We start from the raw sequence: 27582 nt of genomic DNA on the forward strand, positions 1-27582 counted from the left end.
TCTTCAAGAACTCTCTATTGGAAGTACAAAACCAGTTTATCCCCTATAAAGGAAAGGGAAATAAGCAGAACAAGAGGCCCCCATGGCTCAACCATGACCTCCTGGGTCTACTCAGATCCAAAAGGGAAGCACACCAGAGTTGGAGAAGTGGAGGATTATCCGTTGCGAGCTGCAAGGGCACTACCAGAGCGTGCAGAGATGCAGTTAGAAAAGCAAAAACCCACCTCGAATTAAAACTGGCTGTAGATGTCAAGAATAACAAGAAAGGTTTCTTCGGGTATGTCAACCACAAGCAGAAACAGAAGGAAAACATTGGCCCACTGTTAAACAGAATAGGAGAGTCTGTCACCAACGATGCTGGAAAGGCAGAGGTCCTCAACACTTTCTTCACCTCGGTCTTTACCAGCACTATAGGGTCCCAGGCTTTGGGAACGAAATTCCCGGTTGATCCAAACACCAACCCACCATCAGTGAAGGAAGAGTTAGTACGTGAATTATTACAGGAGCTTGACTCCTACAAATCAATGGGCCCTGACGCCATCCACCCAAGGGTGTTGGGAGAGCTGGCTGACGTCATTGCAAGGCTGCTCTCCATAATCTTCAAGTTGTGGAGAACGGGGGATGTCCCAGAGGACTGGAGGAAGGCAAATGTTACCCCTATCTACAAGGGCTCGAGGGAGGATCTGGGTAATTCTAGGCCCATCAGCCTTACTTCAATCCCTGGGGAAGTTATGGCCCCTCCTGAGGGCCATCACAAGTCAATTGAAGCATGTGATTGGGTGTCGTGGTTTAGCAGCAGCTCAGCCCCACACAGCCGCTCGCTCATTCCCCCACCATGGAGATGGGGGAGAGAATCAGAAGGGTAACGCTCGTGGGTTGGGATAAGAACAGTTCAATAATTAAAATTAAAAGAAACAAAAACAAAAATGCAATGGAAAGGAGAACAATGAGAGGCGCAAAGCCCCGGGGGAGGGGGGAAGGGAGGGGAGAGGGGGAATGAACCACTGAAACAAACCGCACGCGCCGCAGCCGCTCGCCGCCCGCCGACCCGACGCCGCGCCGCCTCCCCGCTGCCACCGCCCCCCCTCAATATATTGGTCATGGTGTCACATGGTATGGAATGAACCTGCCATTGGCCAGTCGGGGTCAGCCGCCCCCACCATGGCCCCGCCCCTCCCAGCCCCCCCCGCCACGCGGCAGAGCCGGGAAGCTGGAGAGGTAGCCGACCCCCACGGTGAGGAGAATTAACCCCTTCTCAGCCAAAACCAGCACATTGGGAAAAGCCAATCTGGCTTCAGCAAGGGCAGATCGTGCTTGACAAACCTGGTGGCCTTCTATGACAAAGTGACTTGCCTGGCTGACATGGGGCGGGCAGTGGACATTGTCTACCTGGACTTCTCCAAGGCCTTTGATACAGTCACCCACAGTCTCCTCCTGGAAAAATTAATGCGTTATGGCCCAGACAAGTGGTCTGTGCAGTGGGTGGGGAACTGGCTGACAGGCTGCACCCAAAGGGTGGTGGTAAATAGCTCCTTTTCCAAGTGGCAACCTGTCACTAGTGGAGTCCCACAGGGATCAATATTGGGCCCAATGTTATTCAATATCTTTATAAGTGTTCTGGATAACAGCATCAAGTGTAGCCTGATGAAGTTTGCTGATGACACCAAGTTGAGTGGGGAAGTAGACACTCCAGAAGGGAGAGCTGCTCTGCAGGAAGATCTGGATCAGCTGGAAGAGTGGGCCAGCAAGAACCTTATGAAGTTCAACAAGGGCAAGTGTAAGGTCTTGCAGCTGGGAAAACATAATGTAGGAGTGCAGCACAGACTGGGATCCACCTGGCTGGAGAGCAGCTCTGTGGAAAGGGACCTGGGGGTCCTGGTGGACAGGAAGCTCAACATGAGGAAACAGGGTGCTGCTAAGGCCAAGAAGGCCAATAGGGTGCTGGGTTGCATCAAAAAGGGCATTGCCAGCAGAGAGAAAGAAGTCATTATCCTGCTCTACTCAGAGCTTGTCAGGCCACACCTGGAGTACTGCGTGCAGTTCTGGTCCCCAATACACAAAAAAGATGTGGACAGGCTGGAAGGGGGCCAGAGAAGGGCCACCAAGTCGGTCAAAGGACTGGGAAGCCGCCATATGAGGATAGGCTGGGAGAAATGGGTTTGTTCAGCCTTGAGAAAAGGAGGCTCAGACAGGATCTCATCACCATGTACCAGTACTTAAGGGGCAGTTACAAAGAAGATGGAGGCTCCCTTTTTACACAGAGTCCCATGGAGAGGACAAGGGGGAATGGACACAAGTTGCTTTTGGGGAGATTCCAATTGGACACAAGGGGGAAATTTTTCACAGTGAGGACAGTCAACCATTGGAATAATCTCCCCAGGGAAGTGGTTGACTTGGCCACGTTGGACACCTTCAAGAGTCACCTGGACAGGGTGCTGGGCCATCTTGTCTAGACTGTGCTTTTCCCAAAAAGGTTGGACTAGGTGATACCTGGGATTCTGTGATTTCTTCAGGACACATGCACCTGGCTTTGGCATGAGGCCCTCCACACAATGCAGGTGGATATCTGCTCCACTTCAACCTCCACAGGCTGCAGGGGAGCTGCATGGGACAGCCTGCCTCACCATGGTCTTCACCAGGGGCTGCAGGGGAATCTCTGCTCTGGTGCCTGGAGCACCTCCTCCCTTTCCTTCTTCACTGACCTTGGTGTCTGCAAGGTTGTTTCTTCATTTCCCCCCTCATTCCTTTCACATTCCTTTCACATTTTACCAATGTCACCGATGAGTTCAGCTTTGGCCGGGGGCTGGCCCTTCCTGGAGCTGGCTGGAACTGACTCTGTCCAACGTGGGGGGAGCTTCTCACAGAAGCCACCCCTGCAGCCCTGCCACTACCAAAACCTTGCTACATAAACCCACCACACTTGAAAAGCAGAAGTCTAGTGCTGAAAAGCATGTTCTCCTGTGTCTCCTGTTCGTCTACAATGAACGTGTTTTACTTATTAAAATATGTACTGCATCTGTAATAATTGCAGTGAAATTCTAGAAGACCCCATCTATACACTATATATAATACGATACATATTTCATGTTTCTTAGAACAGTAGTTTTCTTTCACTTTTTGCAGTTTAGAATTTTCCATAATAAATAACTCCAAGTACTTGCATTATAACTAAATTTCTTCTCCCTGTTTCAATCTTTTTACCATGGTAGAGTTGCTTAGTTTTAGCTTAAGTCCAGTTTCACCAGTCGCTTTCCTTCACGCTCAGTGTTTGTCTATACTCACACTTGCTACAAAGCTGCGGTCAACCCAAATGGAAGCTTGTGAATTGCTTCTCCACCGGGTTTCACCTGCTCACATTGGTTACACTGAGCACACTACTGCCGGATTTCTGCCCAACAAAGGAAGACAGTTTTTCAAATCACATCATGAAAAGAAGAAAACCACTGTATTGCTGTATGCCATAATTTTATTTTTCCAATGAAATGTCCTAACATCATAAAACAGAACATATTTTCTAATCTTGAAGCCAGCAAGATTGGGGGGGAGGGGGAATTTGAACTTGGTTTTCCTATACACAATTTCCATACTGAGACTACATTCAGGGAAAAAATAATCAGAATTAAAATGTAGGCAGACACCACACCTATGCAGCTCTCTTCTTGAAAATAAACTGGACACGTCATACAACTCACATATGGTGCTTTGCTAGTATAATATGCTACAAATAGAATTATTCAAATGCAACTATACAGCTTTTTCTATTACCTAAGACCTTTTCATTTTCTCTTGCAACACCTTCATTATTTACTTCACACTTCATTACCATGCCTCAGAATGATCTTTTCTCCTTCTTTTCCGGTGGCTCATTTCTCAGAAAGAGGGCCTTCACTGTGGCTGTCTCTGGAAACACCAAGCACTCAGTTTTAGATATAAAAAATACTCAAAGCATTTCAACAGACATTCGTAACTAGATTAAGCCTCCATTTTTCAAGTCATCAGGCAAGGGTCTCATGACTTGCTAGTAAATTAATGGAAAGAGCTGGTTAGGATTTACTCCTGTTCTCATTTATGAGAACGGGATCTGGACTGCTGTCACGCCTGATACATGCCCTCATCTGTTGGTGAGCTGAGTGTGCACCATCACACCCTGCACAAGAATTACAGTAATTTGAAGTCTGTGTACTCATGGATAGACCAAAATAACTGTAGAACTCTTTAAACAAACAACACTTTCAAAACGTATTTGCATTTGTAGAACTGCGTAATCTCATTTTCAATGAGATCTTCATGGTCAAAATACTATTTCACTTATTAAACATGTTTTTAAAATGTACACAAGTATATATGTCTGGAAAACATTGGATCAATCAACATTTCAACTCATTGCATTAGTATGGAAGGTAAACAGCAGCACTTTTGGAAAAGTATTCAAGTATTTCCCTGAAATACTATATAATGAAAAAGAAAACCTGTACTTTAAGTGCTTTTTGTCATATAGAGCAATATGAATAATACTCTGTAGCAAAGTTATAGCACACCATTTCAATATTACACAAAACTGGAATGTAAATAATTCCAATAGCAAAAAAATATCAGCCATTTATAACAATTTTCAAGTGCTTCAGTAATAAACTGACTAATCACCATGGCTTACACAGAGCAAATACATGAAAGACAAAACTAATACAAGCTGAATGACAGCAGTGTCAATAAATATCCACGAACAGAGAATCATTAGCTGTTCAGACACAAAAAAACCCTCTGATGCAATGAGTTTTAAGGAGAACTACAAACTTAAGAAAATATAGAAGAGAGCAGGGGCTAACTTCTGACGCTCAAACAGTAATAAATATGTACGAGAAAAGCAAAACTTAGCCCCAAGCCTACACACAGCATGTGTGTCACGATACACAAATCCATACACAACTTAAATAATCACTCCGTAGCTATATGTGATCGTCTAATGTTTTTTTACTATAAAAACAAATCAGCACAGTGAATTCGTGATTTATCAGATGCCAGTTTCTTTCCTTGACCTGACAAATCATTTTGTTTAGTTAAACATAATTTAAAAAGCTTTCAATCATCAGATCATATTTTTAAACTTCACATTCCAAAAATCTTACTTTGCAAAGACATTTTAATGTATGTAGTAGAACGTCCAAAGAATTGTGTACTGAAGAGGGAAGCTTTTCACATATTAATTTTAGGTATTTTAAAAAATTTAAAACATGCTGGTGTTCCAGAAGATACTTGTATTTTCCTTTGCCTGTGCCTTCCTGGTATTGTAAGTTTCCCCGCGAGTTGCTTGCAAGACATTTCAGTTGCTGTGTTGGGTATTTGGTATCATCCAAACAGTCATAAAACCATCTATAATCCCAAAAAGCATCATGCAAGGAAGCCTTTATAAATAGAATATATAGGTATGATCCGTATACAGATGTGCTTTTATTTTTCAAAGTTTCTCTAAACTCTTATTGATATTACTTAAAGCCAGGAATGTGTGTTTGAATTGCATTGATAAGTTGCAAGGTATAGTCAGAATTACAAAACGAAAAGTTTTACTAAAGAAGAAAAAAAAAAGATGAGAATGACAATATTGTTGTCCAGCATTTAAGCCACATGCAACTTCATAACACTCCCAGCAGAAAACGTCTCCTCAGACTAAAAATATCTTCTCTTGGTATCTTTGTTTGATGACAATGAGGAGTCCAATGTTTTATAACATTTAGATATTATTGCAACACAACTGCTAAATTAGCTCTCTAGAAAAGCACAGAGAATTTATCAGTCATCGAGAATACATATATATAGGCCAATCCTCTCTTTTCTAACATAACTTGGATTACATTGCTCCAAGACATATTTTAATGACTACGTTTAAAAAAAAACCACAATGCAGTAAGTTGCCTAAAATTATACTGAAGCCATAAAAAAAAAAATCTAAAGTTTTAAAATACTTGTCAATTTGACTAAAATGCATATTTACTCAATTTCCTTGAGCTTTTATTTTTTCTTCTCCCCATTGGAGGAACAATGTCTATAGTGATTCTTCAACACTACTCTGGCTGTAGGCAGCTTCATCTTTACAGTTTTCCTCGATTCCCCTTGCAAACAGTTTCATTAACTGGCAGTAAACCCTGAAAAATATGGAAATCAATTAATATGAAATATATGAGCACTACTACCTTAATTCTAACAATCCATGAATTTCAAGCAGTTGGACAGAATTCCTTGCTCCGGACTATAGAAACCGTGCGCTCATTTTTGATACAGTCCTCCCCTGCAAAGAAGGTTGGATGCTTTCATGTATCCATCACTCCTGTTACTCCTCTTTTCCACACAAAAAAGTTCTATGGGACACTTAGAATGAGATGATCTTATACAATATTTTTATAAATCACTTTGGACTGCTAAGTGATTATGTTTTAATGGAACACACTTGCATGTAAATATTTTATATTGTGGTTTTGGTTCCCTTTTTCTAAGGGAAACAACAAAGCAATCCACAAAAAAAAAAAACCAAACGAAAAAGAAAAAAGCCTTTCAAATGTCAAACCTCTATTCCCTCCTAATCTGATTATTTGCACAACTGCAAACTACTTTCTCCATATGCCAAGGCTGGAGATAAGACTCTGCTGTGTGCCAGAAAAAATGAAGTATGGGACATACTCAGTATTTCTGCAAGACAAAGATGCTTACTTAAGCTTAACAGGAAAAGCTACTGCTCAGAGTAATGAGATACTCTGCTCATTTAAAAAAAGAATCCTCCCAACACCACCTTCACTTTCAGCGCTTCATGCACGTAATATCCGTACCTAAGAAGTAAGTAGGACTTGAAAGGTAGGGCCATCCATATACCTCAGTCAGAGTGATCATTTACAATGCACATGGTTGGAATGTCCTCTGGAAAGGACTTGAAAAAGTAATAAAAAAAAGTTTATTATCAGAACACTCAGACTTGCTATGCAGAGGCACCTTTTTGGGATGTCTTTATGAGCTCCTTTACAACCAGTGAACATGCTTAATATGTTTTCTGATACGTGGCGAGAAAAATTGACACTTACCTCACTTCAATTGCTGAACCGTCCAGAGTTTCTCCGTCGCAATTCCAGGTGCTATTAGCAATATTACAGCAACAAGCTGGATGATCTCTGCAGAACTGGCCAAAACGTTTCTTTCCTATGTCCGTGACATTGCTTTCATTGTCTTCTGAAAGCTTTGATGTAAATTGAAAACTCTTCACCCGATAAACATCTACAAATGAGAAGTCAAACTACACAGAAAAAAAATAAATCAAGACAGACAATTAAAATTAGTTAAGTACATTTGATATGTAAAGCAACTCAGCATACAGCATTTTGCATTTAAGAAAGTCTGTCCATTCCAATTTTCTAGAGAAGCCTACCTGAGGCACAGAGTGATTTTTTTTTTTTTTTTACAAAAAAAAAAAACCAAACCTGCACAAGTCAGACACAACAAGACAAAAATGGAACCTTACTTTTCAATGGTGGTCTTCAAGTAGCTGCAGTACTACCACTTTTTAGATAATTGGTATCAGGTTCTGAGATGAGTAAATGAGGTATTAAAACTACTAAAAAAAACTATAAGAATGAATATAACATGGAATCAAAGTCAAAAAGGTTTGGATTGGACCTTTGTACCATCCTCAGAACCTGTTCAACTACAGACCTTAAGACAGATGGGCTTTTCTGAAAGCCTTCTGCTTCTGCATTTGGAACAATGCCCTGAAGGTGAGGATTCTACAGCAGTGTGATCACGTCACAGAGGTGGGCGTATAGGAAAATCAGAATGGAGGACAATATTATTACATGCCAACAAAATAAAAAGATCTTTTTAACTGGTTAATTCAGCTAGAAAAAGTAGGAAAATTAAGAGATTGCTCGTATTTTACACTACAATATTGTTGTACAAGTGCTTTAAAATAGGCTTTGTAAATGAAAGGAAAGCAACTTAACTGATATGGACTTAAATATTTAGTAAGCTGTAATAAATACAGACAAGTCATTTAGCAAAGACATCGGAGTATGTGTGTGTCTATGGGAAGGAGATGGCAAGTAAATAAAAGTAAACGAAGAAACCAGTCTGTATTCATGTCCAGTCACCCTTTTCTTCCTTTTTCTTTTCACGTTTTCTTAAGTTTTCAAACAGGGTTTCTCACCATTGAGGTAGACACTAGCCTGAAGTGAGGACATATGTACAATCCTGCTTTTAACCTACACTGCAAAACCAACACATCCCAGAGAGAAACAGTGGGGAAGCTCTGGAAGGGGAACGACCATAGTGGCAACCACAAAAAGCATCAGAGTTGAAGGGACCTCCTAAGTGTTAAGTTCCTTCGGCTTTTAACCATAAACGAACTGTGAGGTTGTCAAACTCCACACTTGGAAGCGGTGGCTCATGGCTACAAGGAGGCTCACTAAGCAGTGTACTAGTCGAAACAGCTTAGTTTCAAAAACCGGTATTCATGGCTGCACAGAGCCACCCACGAATGCTCTCCTGTCTCCAGTCTAAGCAGAACATAGCCTCTTGATAAATGTTGAAGCCAGTTTGAGAGGTAGCCAGGGAAGGCTTCAAATAACCAAAAATATCAAGGGAACAGTGAGAGTGAGTGGGAAGGAATGAGGGGAAGAAAAGGAGACTGAAGAGCAGGAAGGAGGAATACAGATACAAACACAATGTCCCAGGGAATGGTAATGAGGAAATAAAGGGAAGGGAATCTATACTAATTCTTCTACAGGGGAAGAAGAATAGCACCATAAACAAGTGAGATTTATTATTGCTTTTATAACTAGATATGACATTAGTCCATTGTTCAGATAATTTCCAGAACATGTTAATAGTATCAGGTTGTGACAAATATTAAATGTGTGTATTCACAGCCATAGCTCTGGTTTCAACAGATACTACAATCCAAAGCTGTGATGAATCCTCCCTTGTAGTTTATCCTGACAGCTACAACATATGCAAGGAATAATTTTGAAGCTGAATGCATAAAGCTCATATCCTGGTCACATATATATGTATTAAAATTCTGCCAAAAGCCTGCAGTTTACAAATCAAACTGCAGCTCTGGTTTTCTTTCTTTCTTCTAAATCACATTTTTATACAGTTTACAAAAAGTGATTTTATTCTTCTTCACTACCTCTTCTACCTCAGCTACATTATACTGCTGTGAGCAGTTTTTCATGATGAATACATGGGGGCACAGTTGTGATAAAATAACTTTCAGTATTGTCCAAACAGCAAATATATAGGAAATGCTATGAAACAAAATTCAGTTAGCAAAAGTGGAATTTTGTTAGAACCCTATGGCCAAAGACTTGACTTAAATAACACGATTTATTTTTAAAATGGTACACATGCTGAGATTATGTCAACCAAAACGTATAAACTCTTTTTCTTTTGAAAAACCTGCTTTGTAGATGGTGTTCTTGTCATATAAGAATATCAATATTTACAACGACTGACTCTGGAGAAATCACCGTCAAAGGGACTACACACCTGATCATCTTGGTTTTTATGTCTGACAAGATACCGTAGAAAATCAAATCTGGAGCATTTACGAACTAGAATGAGGTCAGCTGAACCGTCTGCCAAATGGGCTGCTGGTGAAAGACCTTTTGGACTTCGTGGACAGGCACAGCTCATATTTACTGCATTGATGGCTAGAAATTTCCCTTTAATCACCTTCCATTCTTCTTTGTCTTCTGAAACACATCAATAAAGGCATGGAAATAGGTTATTATTTGATCTACTCAAAAGAACACTAAAAAGCATCATTCTTGGCAACTTAAAAGTTTTTACTAGGCATATCCATGCACTGCCAATATATATCTAAAATAAACTGCACTTAAAAAAAAAAATCTATTTCTCTCTTGGTATATGGAAAAATTGTCTTCTCCCTTCACAGACTGTGATGATGTACTAGCACTGCTCACCATTTCTGACATACACATGCCAAATTCAGGATCAATGCTGTTCAGGTGAACCCACAAAGCCTTAGGCAGGGACAAGACCAACGCAAGTTACAATTCTTGTAGTGTGAACATTCAGGGGTTTTTTTAACTCCTTAATTTTATTTTTGCTCTTCAACATGTTAACCTTAAATAAACAATGATGCAAAGACAGTGGTTTAGTATTTGGTTTCTAAATCAATATTCCTCTTCTGTTTTGATGCCACAAATCATATTTGGAAAAAAAACAAAACAAAAAGGGAATAGACGACTCAGGGTTCAGCAATGACCAGCAGGCAGCACATCAGGAGTCTGTTTCCATCCCACCCCCAAACATCTAAAGATGAATACTACTAGCAGAGTTGAACTTTCCTGGGCATAAGTCTTCAGAGATTTCTGGAAAACAATATAAAAGTCTGGTTTCAACAACGTGAAACTGTTTTATTAGACATTAGACCTAGACTGAGCTTAAGGGTGTGGTGGCATCAATACTACCAAGAGCAGAGGAATTTTCTGGAACAGAGAAACACTGGCAGGCACTGCGCAGAGTTGTAATCTAAACTGTATTTTCTTAAGTATGGATAAAAATAGATTTAAAAATGCCTTTTAGGTTACACATATTCGCCTCTGTCACTACAAGAAGAGAAAGCCATAAAGCAGCCAGAACACTCCTTTTCTACTCCCAGTATAAGTGGACTCAGGTATTTCAAATTAACAACTCCACAGAGCAACGACTGCAGAACAGTCTATGGAGATACATGTGGTTCTAAGGCTGGAGTTCAGGAGTGAAGTGCCATTATTGATGATAGGGGTAAAATGAACAAAAAATGATAAAGCTTGTTTATAAAAACTTGTTAAAGTTTGATCATCAAATCACAGCAAAGCAGAGCTTTTGAGGTATATTAACTGGTACAGAGTTAGAAATCTAACATTATTCAGTTCCCCACATTTGGGATAACATAGTTATTTTCAAGGAGCTTCTTTAATGGGACTATAGATGGACATATATTATTTCATGTCCTGACATTTTGATATTCTTTGCTGTCTTAGTTTTAGGAACTTCACATTTACTTTAGAGAATCATTTTTACAATTGTCTAGGTAATTTTGGACCTAAAGTCTATGATGCATTCATTTCAAATTGACTTCTTCCAAGCTTTATACATGAGAAAAATAAGAAAAAAATAAGAAAAAAAATGTTTGGAAAGTATTCTGTAGTTATTCTTTGCTCTTTGAACTCTTCTTGCTTCCTTGAATTTTTATTAATTGGAACTTCTTACTCTCCACTCTTTAGAAACAGAACCAAGAAAAACAGAATTCCATGGAAAATACAGTAGGATTATAATCTGACAAAAGACTTAAAAGAAACTACGAACTTCATTCTTTTTTCCATCTAGACTATACTCTCTATCTCCTGATAAACACATGAATAATAACAAGAAAAAAATGCAGCTCTTAAATTCAACATTTTTTCATCATTTGCCAGAGTGGCTTTTGTATTGCTTGTTTTACTGCTGATCTTTTAATGTTGCTTTCAAACAGAACATTACAGAAAGAAATAATTTAAATCAGATTCAAAATGTGTATCTTAAAAGATGAGAAAGGCTTACATGACGAGGTCCTGCTCTGAGATGAAGATAACTGAACAGAACGTAAGAAACTGCTGGAACTGGAAACATCCATGGCCAGAATTATACAAGTGCTTATTTACAAAAAACCCAGGCATTTTCTGATATACCAACACAAAATGAAAACACCATCCTTTACTGATAAATGCTTTTGTTGTTTATCTGTTATTAATAATTTAGTCTATATATAGATATGTGTTAACTTTTGAAGTATGCTTACCATACCAAATAAGTCTCAAATTACTTAAGGTAGAATGTTTATATATGTTACTGTAATAGATTGTTTTCACCTCGTAGAGAAGTACCATTTAATATAAATTTCAGCATCTTACTCAAAAAAAGCTTCACTGTTCAAGTACAGAACAAAGTCAGGGTATTTATCAGATTTTAAATTACCAACTATTTTCATAACCATTCTGCACAGTGCATCGCTTAATAGCACAAATTATTTGCCAAAAATTTCTTTCATAAAACAGAGCAAGCAAAGCAGGGAGAGCATAAATGGCACTCATTTCAACTGTCTATTGTGTATATATACTGTAAGTTGCTGAAATCAGCAAAGTACCAACACTCAAAAGTTTACTCAGCACATGCACATAAGAATTCTGCATAATAAAAATATGTTCAGTGACAGTCAATGCAAGCATCTTCCTAAACCTAGCTGGATTGTACACAAGCCAAGTAGGCACAATGAAGGAGTCAGCCAATACGCTCTGCTGAGTAAAAAGCTTATCTGAGGTGACAATTTAAAATCCTTCTTGTTGCAAATCAAGGGTAGCTGACTGTTATTGTTTGCTTAGCAGTACTGCATGGAGAAGAGACTGGACTGCAAAGGCAGGCAGCTACCAGAAGTAAAACGGATTTAAGGAAACAATATCCTACATAATCTGCTGCTTAATGTCTTGGGCAACACTGACTAATGCAGTCTTGATTGCTCAGTAACCTGTAGCTTTCTTCTGCCTTTGCTCCCTTGCTGGATCAAAGCTAACAAAATGGCAGATAAAAAAAAGCAAAACCAAAACAAACCCAACAAAAAAAACCCCAATGAAACAAAAAAGACCCAGACAAAACACAAACCCGAAACAACCCCTGGGCCCCCAAAAAAGAGAACAAAAAACCCTCCCCAAAACCAGACCTAACCCCCTCCCCCAAATACCAAACAAAACCCTCCCACAAACAAAAGAAAAAAGCTTGGCAGTTTCTAGATACAGTTATTTCTCAAAAAGAGTTTTTTCTTATCATAAAACGTAATATCACATTTAGGTCCTAAGAAAATATTATGTAAAGCAATTTCTTTAGCTGAATCTGGGCATAAATTAAAACAACTCAAGAAATACTCCCATCGGCCATCTGCTGACTATACAAAAGATCTGAAAGCAGTAGCCGGCATGAAATCACTATATAAACATGTGTAACAGGAATTCAAGTTGGCATAGGAATCTATGCACAGTCTGTATGCTACCAATGAATCCCTATAGCATGATGGTATTCTTCGTGCTAAGAAATGGCTAGAACGTGGCACAGATACTGTGCAAAATAACTATAATTATAAGATAATCTAGGTCATAAGGACCAATGTTTGTGTCAAGAAAATTATGGTTTTGTGCACTGGGCTTTACAAGGGAAAAAAAAAAAGAGTAAAAGCAGAAGCAAGAACCCGTGGGACAGCTGCCTGCTGTTTAAGAGGGGTTTATCCGAGACAACGAACTGAGACTACATGGTCAATCTGCATATCTTACTACAGCAAGGCCACAAGTCTATCAGTATTAGTGCTTCCTTTTAGGACATAGTAGTCAAAGAGATACAGCTAGGAGGATGACTGCACAGAATCCAGTATATTAACAGTTGTTTTAACAAAAGGGAAAGTTATACCCATTAAAAAAAAAAATCCATGGATGTGTGTGCAGGGGTTGGAATGGGGGCAAAAAAGAGAATAAGGATAGCACAGCTAGAGAAATCTCATTTATCATTTATGCCGAGTGTTGGTCGTGTACTGTCTAGAAATATTTAAGTCCACCAGATCAGTTATCAATTGTCCCAGTTCACTGCCTCATATTTACTTAACAAACAGCTTTACATAGTGTGACTTCTGTGCCGAACAAATTTTTAATCCTGATCTATTCTAAAAGTTATCTTAATGAACTGCTTCCTCCTATACTACCTCACAGTTTATCAGTTAAGTCCTCACAAAAAAGGACAGAGTCCTAGCTCACAGAATATACCTTTCTTGAAGAAAAGAAATCCAACACATTGAGATATATAAGTAATTAGTATAATTTTCTCACAATTTTCTGAGGTTTGGGTGGAGGAGACACCTTACATATTTTTCACATATGTACATATATTTCTCTTAAAGAAACAATGGATTACCTAGAAACTCCCAATGTTAAAAAAAAACAACGAACAAAACGCACACACACTTGAACTGATAATTATTTTTAATAATTTGCAAAATACTATACCATGTTACTTTTGATGACAAATTACCTTCATGTTTTAATCCACATGCCTTGTGCTGTTCTGCCAGCTGTTGCTCACTTTTCTTGCAAATGTAACACCTGAAAACAAAAGTACCATTCAGTTCCTTAAAACACAACTATTATTCGTTCAACTTCTTGTTTTACCGAATCATTACAAGACCTTCCCCCGCCACAAGATGCAGCATGGCACTAACATCCCTGATGTGGCATGAATCGCGATAGCCCTGCAGGCCATATAGGTACTTAAGTACAATGCTGAAAATTACTGGATGTCAGAAGTAACAGCATCACAGAGCCTTAAGATCATGTAGGTTGGAAGGGACTTCTGATGTGGTCCAAAGCTCTGCTCAAAGCAGGTCTTACAGGATCAGGACATTCAGTGTCTTGCTCAATCAAGTTTTGAATGTCTGCAAGGGTAAAGTCCACAACACCTCTGTGCAACATGTCCCAATATTTGACTGCTGTAACAGTGAACGACACTGACATACTGGAGCCAGTCCTTCACCTCAGAAGTGCTGAGTACAGGGGAAGAATCACTTCTGACCTCTTGGCTTCTCTTTTGCACAGAAAGCCCAATATGTGGTTGGCCTTCCTTGTTGCAAGGACACACTGCTGACACAGGTACAGCTGTTGTCCACCAGGATCCCAAAGTTCTTTTCGGCAGAGCTGCCTTCCAGACAGTCAGTGCCCAGTCAGTACTGTTGCATGGGACTATTCCACACCAGATGCATGACATTTGCCTCTCCTGAACTTCAGGAGGTTCCTGTCAGCCATTTCTTCAGCCCACCAAGGTCCCTCTGAACAGCAACCCTGACTTTCAACATATAAAACACTCCTCCCAATCTTGTAACATCCATAAAACTGCTGATAGTGCACTCTGCCACCGTCTGAGTCATTAATAAAGGTGTTGCACAGTTTAGCCCCAGAACTGATCCCCGAGGGACACTATTAGTAATTGGCCGCCAGTTGGACTTGGTTCTCACAACCTTTCTAGGTAATATTCCCAGTTTTCCACCCATTCACTTATCTAGACCATACCTCATCAATCTGGTTTTAAGAATACTACAGGCCTTTAATAATACTACCAAAGGCCTTGCTAAAGTCAGGGTATGTAACACCTACTGTTTCCCCCTCATCCATGGGCTTGGGGGCAAACTACTTCAGTGAAAACTGGGGCAACAGAGTAATTTTCTAGCCTTTTCTGTATCTTTTATCACTAGGTTCCCTATACCACAAAGCGGCAGGCCCACCGTTCCTTTAGCCTTTTGTTATGACTGCTGTACTTCTATAACCCCTTACTAACACCCTTCACACCCCACACTGATTTCAACTCCACCTGAGCTTTGGCTTTCTCAGTCCTATCCCTTGTATGTTTAGGCAATGTCTCTGTGTTCTTCCACAGTAACCCATCCCACTTCTACCTCCGCTTTACTTCTCAGATCCTTGCTCATCCACGCTGGTTTTCTATCACGCTTACTCAAGTTTCTGCATATCAGAATGGACTATTTGCGTGCTTTGAGGAGGTACCAACCAACTCTCCTGGGCCTCTTTGTCCTCCAGGGCAGTCTCCCATGGAATCTTGCCAAGATCTGCTCTCCTCAAGTTCAGGCTTGCAATTTTACTTTTTGTCCTGCTTACTGCTTGCAGGATTTTAAACTCTGTACTCTTACAGTCACCACTGCCAAGGCTGCCTTCAACTGTCCCATCGCTCACTTTCCTTTTCTGTAAGACGACCAGCAAAGCATTTCTCCTAGTCAGCTTCTCAATCACCTGCGTGATCACTGTCACCACCACACTCCAGGATTCTCCTAAACTGCTTGTGTCCAGCCCTATTGCTCTTCCAGCAATTATCAGGATGTAGAAAACCCCCCATGAGGAACCAGGCACTCTTTACTCCCCGAGACCTGGATGACAGCTTTCTCCCTCTGGAGCTTCCCTGCATCAAGGCACCTGATGGATTAGGAGAGTTGCTCCAGCTAGTGCTGGAGACCACGATCTGTTGTATGTCACAGCACCAACACAGCACAGTCTCAACAAGTTCCATGTAGTTTCTGGCCAAAGCTTCTTGCTCCTCTGTATCCTGCTGTGCTGTTTGCTGCTGTGACAACTATTATATCTGATAACTACATTAATATATATAGAAAAATAATAAATACTAGTGCTTAACTTCAAGCAGGTGAAAGCAAAGTGAAAGGAAGGAAAGCTGGGAATTTAAGGTAGGCCCCCTGACTGGAGAAACAAGTCAAGAATATCACACAGAATTTATACAGTAGTAGTCTATAAAAAATGCTAAATAGGCTGATTCCTGAGAGGACCTATTCTCAGGACAAGCCATGCCAGCTGCTGTCATGGCACTAAAACAATCGCTAAAATTGCTAGATCTAATTACAATGTGAACATTTGAGAATTGAGTAATTATTTCCAATTGTAGAAGCTATGAGGCATCCAGACTTTTCATTTACTAGCAGCAACACAGCACAGTACCCTCAGCATATTGTAACTGGGTACTGTGCTGTTATCTTTTGCTTCATTTAAAATTGGGGGAGAGGGAGACCAGCTAAAAAAATTTTATTACATTTTTGTTTACTGACCTGATAAAATGAAGTGTTCCCTTTAATGAACCAATAAACTTTTCTTACAAGCTTGCCTCTTTCAGAGTAAGTGTTTTGATAGTAAAAATAACATTTCGGTAACCTCTGTTTACACACAGGCCTTTTCAAATAGTTCATGTCAAATACCCAGAGATAATGAAGCCTACCCTGTTCTGCAGCTATCTTTATCTCGTGGAGATCCCGATGTGTGTTTTGCTGGTTGAAAAGAAATTGTTCCTTCATAGTAATGATGAGAAAGGAAAGTCTTGAAGCCTACATAAAGAAGGTATTAAGCAGCATTAAGTAATTACAAACTCACATTGCAAACACCCCTGAGTACATCCCTTGATTGTTCCTCTCTCCTTCTCTAAGGACTGCAAAACAGTACTCTCCTCAAGCTCACAGCTCTTTGTTTTATGATGTTTTAGACTGTAAAGGACGAGGAAACACCTCCTTGCCCTCCCCCCCCCCCAACTTCTAACATTTGCCGATAGTGCCACTACTTTCCTTGACAAAAGCTAACTAAAAATTTTAGCTACATATCACTGCTGAACCTTAAAATTGACCTACATTACTTAACTTCTGCTTTTGCATCTTTTTTCCCCTAACATAAGACAAATCAAAGAAAGCAAAAAATACTTTCTAGTAGCACAGGATTTATCCAAGTATTAACTAACTAGGCTAAACCACTCATCTCTCCCTATAATCAGTGCTGGAAGAAGGACAAAATTAACAATTCATTCTATCAGCTGAATGTCCAAGACAGAGGAATGCCTATCTCTGACTGAAAAGAAAGCCAAAATGATTAGCACATAAGAGATACTACTTTCTAGGCAGCTGTCACTAGGTGACATGTATTCAACACAACTTTAATGAGCACACTGTTAATGTTATCCCCCAAGTTACAGAGCTTTACATAATGTGATCCAATGTACTTGGTACTACAAGAAATTTAAAATCAAGTTCAGTCTGTTTCTGATGTTTAAAAGCTTGAGAGAAGATTGGTTTGGAGAGAGCACATCAACTGCTCCAACATGTTTACATGCTGACAAGAGAATGTAATAATTACACAAGTTACCTGAGTAGTCATATCTCATCGGACCCATCCACCGCTTCTTTTCACTATCTTTTAATATATCTCCATAAAAACCATAACCCAGCAATGATACAGAGTACTTCAAAAATGTGTTGTTATGATGTACAGAAGAGACATCCAGAGGCTGACAGTCACCTATGAAGATTAGAAGTGCCAGGTTCTATTAAGGCTTATTTTGTTTGCAGCTGCAAACATGACAGTAGCTTTAATGTTACAGAATTTTAAATTTTTTTTTTAAAAAAAGTATGTATGTCAATATATACATCATATATCCATATATATTTCTTATACATGCAGAAAGGGAAAAATAATTTTTAATACTAATTTAATTTAATATTTAAAAAGCATTAAGCACTAAGTGAGAAAAAAGGTCAGTATGCTAAAAATAGATAATAATATAATATATAATACAAAATTTATACTAATTTACCATGTAGCAGTAGGCAGGGATATTACAGAAGAGATCAGTACAGTATCTGTACATCTACTGGATATTACTTAATCCTGTATGTCATGCTATCAGAGGATAATTCAAGCTGGAAGGGGACTCAGGAGGTTTCCTATTGAATCTCCCACTCAAAGTAGGTTCAGCTATGAGGTCAGATCAGGTCACTCAGGGCTTATCCAGTCAAGCCCTGAAAAATCCCTAAGAATGGAGAGTATACCACCTCTCTGATGTTCTCACAGTGTAAGCTTTGGAGTGGTGGTGGGTTTGGGGAGGTTTTGGAGGTGGTGGTGTTTCTTCACTTGTTTGTTGGGGTTTTTTGTTTGTTTGTTTTGGGTTTTTTCTTTTTTCTTCTATTTCACTTAATGCCCATTGTCTCTCATCCTTCCCACCACGGACTACTGTGAAGAACCCTTTATGTGAGAAACACTTTTTTTTTTTATATACACATTTAATAATCCAGCTAAAATACTATTATATATTAAGTCCATATCTCTCTAATCCTAGGCCAGCATCCTAAACTCTACATATACTGAACAGATTTAACCATAGGTTAGTAACAGAGAAGCACATGTACAAATCTCTACACCACCAGTTCCTAACTGCAACTGTTAAACACTCAATAACAAGTGATAATGAAATAATTGTCACTTGGAAATTCTATCCTTTATGCTTATGCAACATTGTTATAACTGAAGACAATCTTGCATAATTTTTCAAATTCAGTATTAAGAACTGGGTGACTATGTTTCTACAGCATATGGCAAGATAGGACAGAAAGCACAGATCGCAATGCACGGAATATGCCAAGCTATCTCCTTCAGCCCCTGTGGAGTTCAGGGACTCCGTTACTAGAGGACTTTGAGAAGTGGTAACATCAGTGCTCCTACGGATGACAACATATCAAAAAGCATTTATTGAAGAGTAGTTGTTTTCCTCCCTAGCTCCTCCTCAAATATATGACTTACAGATGGTAAAAATGAGGAATTATCAGCTAATTCCAGTCCAGCAGAAGCCATACTTCTAACTTGGCATGAAAGCATTGAATTGCACAGGACAACTGGACAACTAGTACAAAATACTATTCAAGTACACATGCACTTGTCATAGCTTTTTCAGAGACACACTGAGAGAGAGTCCAACAATTTACACTGCTTATTGTATTTTACTGCTATTTTCAAAAGCACGCCAGAATGCATGAAAACTTAAGCACCAGATATAAAATTTCAAAACATTATGATCCCCTGAAAACAATGAATTACAGTAGAGAAAGCAATTCTGTATTTCAAATCAAGAGACTTAAATCCCAGACAAGACCTTCATATTTCAACTTGGCCATTATGTTCAAATTATATTTCACAAGCATAAAGAACTAAATGGAATTTTTATTTTTGGCTATTTTAACCATTTTCATAACAAAACAGCGAACTGTGGCCACCCACCTACAATAATATGAAGAGCTGATGTTACTGGATCAGAAATGCCAACAGTAGAATAGCATATGCAATCTGTTGATCCTGAAAAATAAAAAAAACTAGAGATTAATTCATATCTTTTCAAAACAAGGGTATTGGCATGGTCCAATTTATATTTATATTTTATGGAACAATGTAAACATAAGGATACAAATATTATTATTTAAATTGTAACATTTTCTCCCCCAGTGAGTAGAACTTATTTCTCTCCATACAAAGGACAAAGATTTTCACTATATAAGCAAGATATACATAGCAGTTAGTGAAGGGAAATAAGTTAATTCACATGAAAAATTTCAGGATTACATTACAGCTTTTATATCAGTTAATGATGGAGGGGAAAGGAAGGCATACCCCAACTTTCTCCTTTGCTTAAGATTTCTTTCTTATTGAGATCTCAAGAAAAGAAGTTGACTGGTCTCCTGTTTTTTAGGGGAGTCATCGAAATTCCAGACTGTCAACAACAGCCCCTCCTCCTCCAGCTGGCGCTTAAACCAGAAACTCCTGCTTAGTTCTATTATTTAAAAATTAGTAAATACTGCCTTTCAGGAATTATTTTATAGATAGGGGAGCAAAGTGAATAGAGGTGTGCCTTTACAGTCTTGAGCAAAATACCTACAGGAAAAAAGGGGGGAAGCTTTAGGTGTCGCCTATATTCTTTGTTACCAGCTACCACCAGGCCACCCCTCACTCAGTATGTCCACTCTGTATTTTAGGTGTTGTTTAGAGACAGGCAATTCTCCCTGATTCCCATAAAAAACTAAGAGCCTAGTGCAGGGTTCTGAATCCTATTCTGCAGCAGGGATTTGAAGGGCAGGGTGAGATGTACCGAAGCATTTTTGTTGCAGCATCTAACTCCAAATTTATCTTGTAGTTTCTCCCCTCCCTTCCCTGAAACTGAACTCCTTTAAAGTCAAGCCTGGATATATGAAAACAAAAACTTACTTTGTCCACATATATGTTTTCAGATTCGCTACTGATACACTAGATGTAGAGTAGCTCAGATACAGAGTACTTCATTTCTGAGGCCTAATCAAATTGAAATAGAAAACTGAAAACAGAGGAATGAGATATCACTATTTAAAATCCACTTTTGGTTCTTTCTCACTTTGAAAACAGTCAGGGCATACACAGCTATCAATAGGATCAAAGAACAGTCCTTTCCCCTTCAACTCGCTTCTCAGGAAATGGACACCACTTCCCCTACCAGTGAAGGGCATGAGAGAAGCTTCCGTCAAGTAAATGTTACACAGAGTCCTGCCACAGTGAACAAGCAGCAGCTCCAGGAGCCAATTAAAGAGAATATAAATATAACAGAACTGCAGAACAAAAGAAACAGTGTGACTAAAGAGATCTCTCTGTACAAGGCTGAGGTTCAGGATGGTGCAAAGGTACCATTACCTTTATATATGCCATCGCACGGGAAAAGGGACTCCAATTTCTCACAGCATTTTAACAGACGAGGTACACAGATAATGTTACCATGCCACATTTGGAGTTTTACAGCACAAAATATTAAGCAGAGTTCTGATATTGAAGCTATGCTTTATAACAAGTTTTTTTTCAGTTTCATTTTGCCTCCTACGCTCATGAATTTCCGTTAAGTAGAAAATTCTCAGTACTTTTGAAGAAAAAGAAAAAAAAACAAACAAAAAATTAGCTACTAAAAGTAGCCACTAAAAGATCAGACCTGAATTTTTACTGCTGAATGTACAAGCCTAACATTTCATCCAACCTTTGTTTCTTCAAGATCTGTTTCCATTCTGCTAATAGCATACCCTTAGTCATGTTTGTCTTGACGCAAACAGAGCTTCCAAGTAGTCTTACACTATAGGTGGGAAGAGGGGAATTCAAGCTTCTGGTGTTAAAAAGTAGCTTGCATATCTCCCTATATTCTTCTGCAGTCAATTAAAAAAAGCTGATCTACCTGTCAGGCAATTTTATGTAACTTATTTTCACTTATATTTGTTAGTAGCAAGGGAAGGCTAAAAGTAGATCTGAAGTCTGAAATTAATTCTGAGATGCTGAAATGGGAGACTGGGGAAGATACCAACAGTGTCTAACCAACTGTCACATCATCCCTTTTTCTCTGACATGCCAGTGGAGTACCAACTACAAACAGTGCAATATCATTGTGTTTTTTCTCTCAGAGCCAGTAGCATGGAGCAACAAAACTGGCATCATTCCTTATATACATTCCAAGAGAATATAACTGTAACACCACACCAAGCAGGAACCTAACAGTACTAGTTTAAAGGTCACAAAACTGTTGATGATGACTAAGAATTTGAACCCTTCTGAATATTTCATAACCAAACAGGAATTCTAGAATTGGGTATTCAAGGGGGTCTTGAATAGATTTGGAATCTACTACTGCTGAAACAGCACTCTGAGTAGATGCACATACAAACCCCACCAAATCTGGCTTATTTCATCAGTATAAATCTGATACGGAAAGGAGGATTAGAACGTAAATATAGCTTGACACATATCCCTTAATTAATAGCTTCGGATTGCCAGAGCACTCAACTTGGGCAAGAAGCTTTCATAGAGCATGGCTCTTGACTAATGTTAGGTAGGGGATGTTGGTTGTTCTGGTTAAACCAACAGAAAAATTATATACATAGTCTGCCAGATTTTCTTTGGGGATTTTTTTAAGGGCAACAGCATAACTGAGTGAAGGAAAATAAAACAGGTTTTTACGGGCTACACAGAACTTCATGCAAATGTGAAGAAAGTAGTTTGACTGCCTGTTAACTGAGCCCTAATTCATTAATAAAGTAAGATCTTCAGTGCAGGAACTAATTTTTGCATTGGTGTGCTAAAGAAAATCAGTATGCAAGGGAATGATTAAGTATCAGGTTAAGACACTTAGAAGTAGCTACGTGTGCACATGTAACACTACAGGCAGGCTATGTCAAAGCTTCCATTCTGGTCAAGAAGATCTTGGCAGGAATGCTGACAGCAGCTTGAGCTTGATTTAAGGTACTCACACACAGGCCTTGGGAAACAAGACGTCTGCACAAGACAGGCAGATGCAACACAAGATCTACAGTCTCTACTGACCATATTGACCAGATGCCCCCCAGCTAAGACATGAGTTTAGATGCCCACCTCACCTGCAGACACCTAAATGTAAGCATGAAAATTTGAGTATCAATTTCAAATTGAACTCACCCTAAGGAGAGTAACTATTACCTAAAATGACACCAACCACCAGCATTCAAGTGCTGCAGATTACTCTGCTTGGCTTCCAACCGCTACTCTAGTACAATAGTTGTCTTCCATAGGGCTAGTACATCTCAGTGATGGTGGCACCATACCACCGTATGTAGATAGCTGAATCCCAAACTAAATGTCTGAAATCTCCCAGCTGAAGACAGCTCTCATCCCAGATGTTTTCATATTACAAGCCTACAGAAAATATCAAGTGTGTAGAGGGCACGTCAACTAGTTTTTGTTAAAATAAGTATAGTTACTTTGAATCTTTACCATACATTATGTACACTAGAGCTTTGTTTTATTACCCAGTTTCCCCAAAGTCTGTCTGTTGTTAGGAGGTATCATATAGCCACATAGTTATTATATAGGCAATTTCTTCTACATTTTTTCCCCTCCCCAAGTTTAAACACTGATTTTAAAAATAAATTTAATTGTTTAAAAGTTAAAGGAAATTCTCCCTTTTAATTAAACACAAGGAGAAACAATATGTATTTAAAATGTTAGAGTATGTATTCCCCATAAAACATTTTTACTAAAGCAAGATTAAAGAAACCAAAGTGATGGACTACCCTACATAGAATACAATACAGCTAAATCACCAGATTTCCCCTTTGCATGCAAATATTGCTGGATATTTGTGAGGAGACAAATCATGCAGACAGGTTCTCAGACACCACCCTCACAAGCTTTAAATTGGTCAGAGAACAACCAAAGTGATAAGCAAAACATGATAATTTACTGGTTATATGGAAAGTTCATGCCATTGGTTCTGTGGCCCCAGAAAAAAAATATCAAAGTGCTAGAATTCATAATCTGAAAAATTATTAGACTACTAACTTATAACTAAGTTTTCTTAAACCAAAACACATGCATGCTGTAGGCTATAAGTATTCATTTTTGTGCTTTCATTGATGGAAAACTAAACAAATTCCAAAGAACTGGAAGTACTAAACTAAGCAGATGACAGAAGCAACAGTCAGTGAGATGTTGATCCTACAGAAAAGAGTGAATTTAATACAGAAATAGAAATACTTTTTGTGCTCATGAGCATTGGTCCATGTGAGATACCCTTGACAGCGGCAGGTGCTCCCACAGCGCACAAAGAATCCTTAGAGACAAATGAGTACAGCAACAGGATTCTGTACTGCAAACAGGTAGAATAACAACTTCAGCGCGGGTCCCGTACATCTGTAGTGTTTTTGTGAAGTCACAATCACTGCAGCCACCTCATAGATGAAATATCAGGTGAGCCATGCTAATGACAAAGTAACCCCTTCCATAGCCTTCCCTTCCAACCTAAGCCATCCTATGATTCTAACTACATGCTCTTGGTGAAGCAGCATTTACTATTTTGCAAAATCTAGATGGTGACTTTTCTGGGAAGTGGTTGTCAAATGGCAAGGATCTGACACATTCAGAAGTAAGGGGAGAAGCTACTGTTACAGGAAGAGATGAGTGGCCTGGGCACATAGTCATGTTCCTACCAAAAGTTTTATACATCTTCCTTTCTGCATCTGGAAACCACAAAATCAAGTTTAACATCTGCAGAATGACAGACTGGTTTAAAAAGGAACAGTTCAGGAGGACTTGGGTCTGTGTTTTGTTGGTAATCACTCCAGCAGAGAAGTTCAACACCACAGTACAACAAAAACGGATTAATACAATAGTGGCAAACTTAAGAGATGAAATCAACATCACAGGGAAAAGTAATCTTGCCTTAGTTTTATTCATAGCAGCCTCACCATATTAAATGCAGTATTTAGCTCTAAGACTGTCATTTCCAGAAGCATAACGGATTTAAAATGCTGAAGGAGGAACACAAAACACTGCACTTCCAATTTCAAACTGGACATACTGAACCTTGAAATGAGATGCTAACTAAACCGCAAAGATCATTAAATATTACAAATGTTCTAACAGAGAAGGCTGTGGACACATCACTTGGAGTAATTAAAAAAAAAAAAAAGAATTAGATAGGTTTTTATGCTATGCTTTAACACATTTTCAAAGAGAAATTTTACAGCCTCTGTGACAGTAGTATAAGAGTCCAGTCACGCCTCATGATTTTATTTGCATCTGGTTTTTAAGTTTGTGAATAAATCTTACACCATTTTTCTATTCTACCTTCACGTAACAAGCTTGTGCTGTCTTCAGCATTCTTAACTCCTACAACTACACATCAACATGCGGATTATAATTATACTGCATGCTTCAGTCCTAGACATTACAGAGCTCATGCCTTGACCACAACAAAAGTAAGAGGGATATGGATACACCAGAAGCCTAAATCACTATAGCAATTAACACTTCGTATCTACACTTTACTCAATCTTCCCTAGTACTTGGAAGATTTTTCCCCTAGCCCCAGGGTAGGCTGGCAGACTTGGGTTTTGGGAAGAATGAATGCATTAATATTATGCCACAGCACAAAGTGAACCAGGTTGGTTTTTTTTTCCTCCCTGCTGAGATCATGAGAGTATTTGATCTCACCTGTTCTCCTTTAGTAAAGATTCCTCTGACAGCAGTTGACAAGTTTGTACCCCTATTCTATGCCAGGTTTAGTAAGAACAAATTACTTTGGCTTACTCCAGAAGATACCATTTTAGTACTAAAACATGTGGATGAAGCCTCAGTGCCACATGTCATAAGAGAAACGATTCTCTGTTTTGAAGTTCCATGGAGGCATACTACTGCTCTGAATACGGTGAGAAACCATGGCTGAACGTGCTTTTAAGGCTACATGGCACTAGGAGGAAGCAATAGCTAAGCAGAAGTTTTTTGTAGGTGTGCTGACTTAGCAGTACAAAACTGTCAGGTTGCTACAACCTCTAAGTACTCCTAACAACAAATTTGTTTACAACAGCAATCAGTCAATTTATACTGGCAGATCTGAAGAATGGCTGCAACTAAGAGAAATTCAGAAGTTAAACCTGCCATTTGAGTAGAAGCCTTTATTCATGTGAACAAAAACACAAGTTATTTCATAAAAATGTACCATAAAGCATACGAATAAATTATATTTTTTAAGCAGAAGACACACTAAGGAAAGAAACCGTGTCTGGAAAGGCACATTTATTCAAACAAACAAAACCAAAAAAACCCCAAACAAAACAAAAAAACCAAAGAGCCAAGCAGGGGCTTGCTCCAGAAAGTTAGAATCATGATTTACAAGTAGCCTCCAACGTTTTTTAAAAAAAAAAAAAAAGCCTGCACAATGGAATTCTGCCTATGAAATTAAGGTAATTACTCAAAAATGGTCATTAGATGAGTGCTTTAGCATTAAATCTCTTTAGTTTGTATTTTCAAACTTTTGTACAATCAAATTGACTGTTTCTGAGCAAAGATTAAGTCTGCTGAATCGAGTGTTAGTTTGAATAATGACACTGTTTATTCACAACCACAAATGACACCCCACCATGCTTCTGTTAACACAGCTTGACACTAGGAACTAAATGATAAAAAATGCAAAAATGCCAATTCAGTGTCACCTTACGCCAGGCTCCTGCCCTCACTGAGTAAACCGTCTCCACATATCAGAAGACACGCAGAGCTTTAGAACTTAATCTCTAAACTATGGGTAGTGCTCGTTTTCAGTGTCTGCTAATGAGTTCTTACTATTTTAAGAAAAAGATTGTTTATAAAGAACTCAAAAGAGCACCATGGATGGAGTTTTTTTAGATGCATGATTTATATTTCATTTTTCCTTTTGACTTGATGTGTTTTAGTTTAAAAGTCTTTTTAAGGATCTCACTTATTTTGGAACAGATTTCTTCCACTAGTCTGGGAACTAGGGGATCTGCTGGGGTTAATACATGGTCAGAGCTCCATTACATCAAGCAAAGAACAGCTGAACAGAGAACAGCTTCATCAAGGGCTGGAAAAAAACCACCCTAAACTGTTGCTGCTTCCTGACCACCCTGTGATGCACGGGTTTGGCTATTTCATACACAGTTTAAGGTCCCCATAACGGCTAGATGTGTGGAAAAAGGGTTGAGATTTGTTCAGTGATTTGACTCTTTTCCAGTAAATAAGCACTTTCCCATATTTTCAGTAATGGATTATTTTAAGTATTACATAATATACTTCCAAAAACTGAATTAACAGAACTTTAATGGCTGGTTTCCTTACACACCATTATAAATAATTTTTGAGGGATCTGAAAAATGACTTGGCAAAAAGATATTTGAATCATACATAGCACTGATTACAAGGCTGTACCTTCTGTTACTTCAAGGGACAGAGCATGCAGTATATATTCAAACAGCAAACAGCTACAATGGACAAAACAAAGTATGTAAGAGAAGAAAGTGACTTGACCCATGTTAGCAATATTAAAATACCAGTGAAGATCACTTTTTGGTTGCAATTGGAAAAAATGCATTAAGAAATGTTGAAAAAGCAACGCTAACCTTTCAATTTTAACATGCTTATAGTTAGTTTCCTGTGGACAAAGAAATAGCTCTTAATATTGAGGTTCTGGTTTTTAAATTTTATCTTCTTATGGTCACTAACATCACCAGTAGGCAAAATCTTCTAAAACCAACCATGCAAGTAAAAACCTTTAATCCAAGAAATATTCTCAAATAAAGGAAACAAAGGGGAGAGCGCTTCAAATTCTATTCTTATTACACAAACTGATTTTAATACAAGGCTTTAAAAAATAAATTCA

At 38.8% G+C, this 27582-nt stretch overlaps 1 protein-coding gene across 3 annotated transcripts in view; it reads right to left on the reverse strand.

Annotated features, from left to right (window-relative positions):
* Nucleotides 1–3448: 3448 nt before the first annotated feature.
* The window catches only part of CERK (ceramide kinase), a 43037-nt gene continuing 18903 nt past the window's right edge, over nucleotides 3449–27582 (reverse strand). For all 3 annotated transcript variants that reach the window (XM_064445520.1, XM_064445529.1, XM_064445536.1), the window contains exons 7-13: nucleotides 19659–19733; nucleotides 17754–17906; nucleotides 16843–16948; nucleotides 14092–14162; nucleotides 9526–9731; nucleotides 7068–7276; nucleotides 3449–6140 (exon numbers count right to left, since the gene is read on the reverse strand). In XM_064445520.1, coding sequence (XP_064301590.1) covers nucleotides 6041–6140; nucleotides 7068–7276; nucleotides 9526–9731; nucleotides 14092–14162; nucleotides 16843–16948; nucleotides 17754–17906; nucleotides 19659–19733 — 920 coding nt within the window. In that variant the 3' untranslated portion in view covers nucleotides 3449–6040. The remainder of the gene's footprint in view (nucleotides 6141–7067; nucleotides 7277–9525; nucleotides 9732–14091; nucleotides 14163–16842; nucleotides 16949–17753; nucleotides 17907–19658; nucleotides 19734–27582) is intronic.

The sequence above is a fragment of the Phalacrocorax carbo genome, chromosome 1 (assembly GCF_963921805.1).
Source record: "Phalacrocorax carbo chromosome 1, bPhaCar2.1, whole genome shotgun sequence".
In the NCBI taxonomy this organism is placed as follows: domain Eukaryota; kingdom Metazoa; phylum Chordata; class Aves; order Suliformes; family Phalacrocoracidae; genus Phalacrocorax; species Phalacrocorax carbo.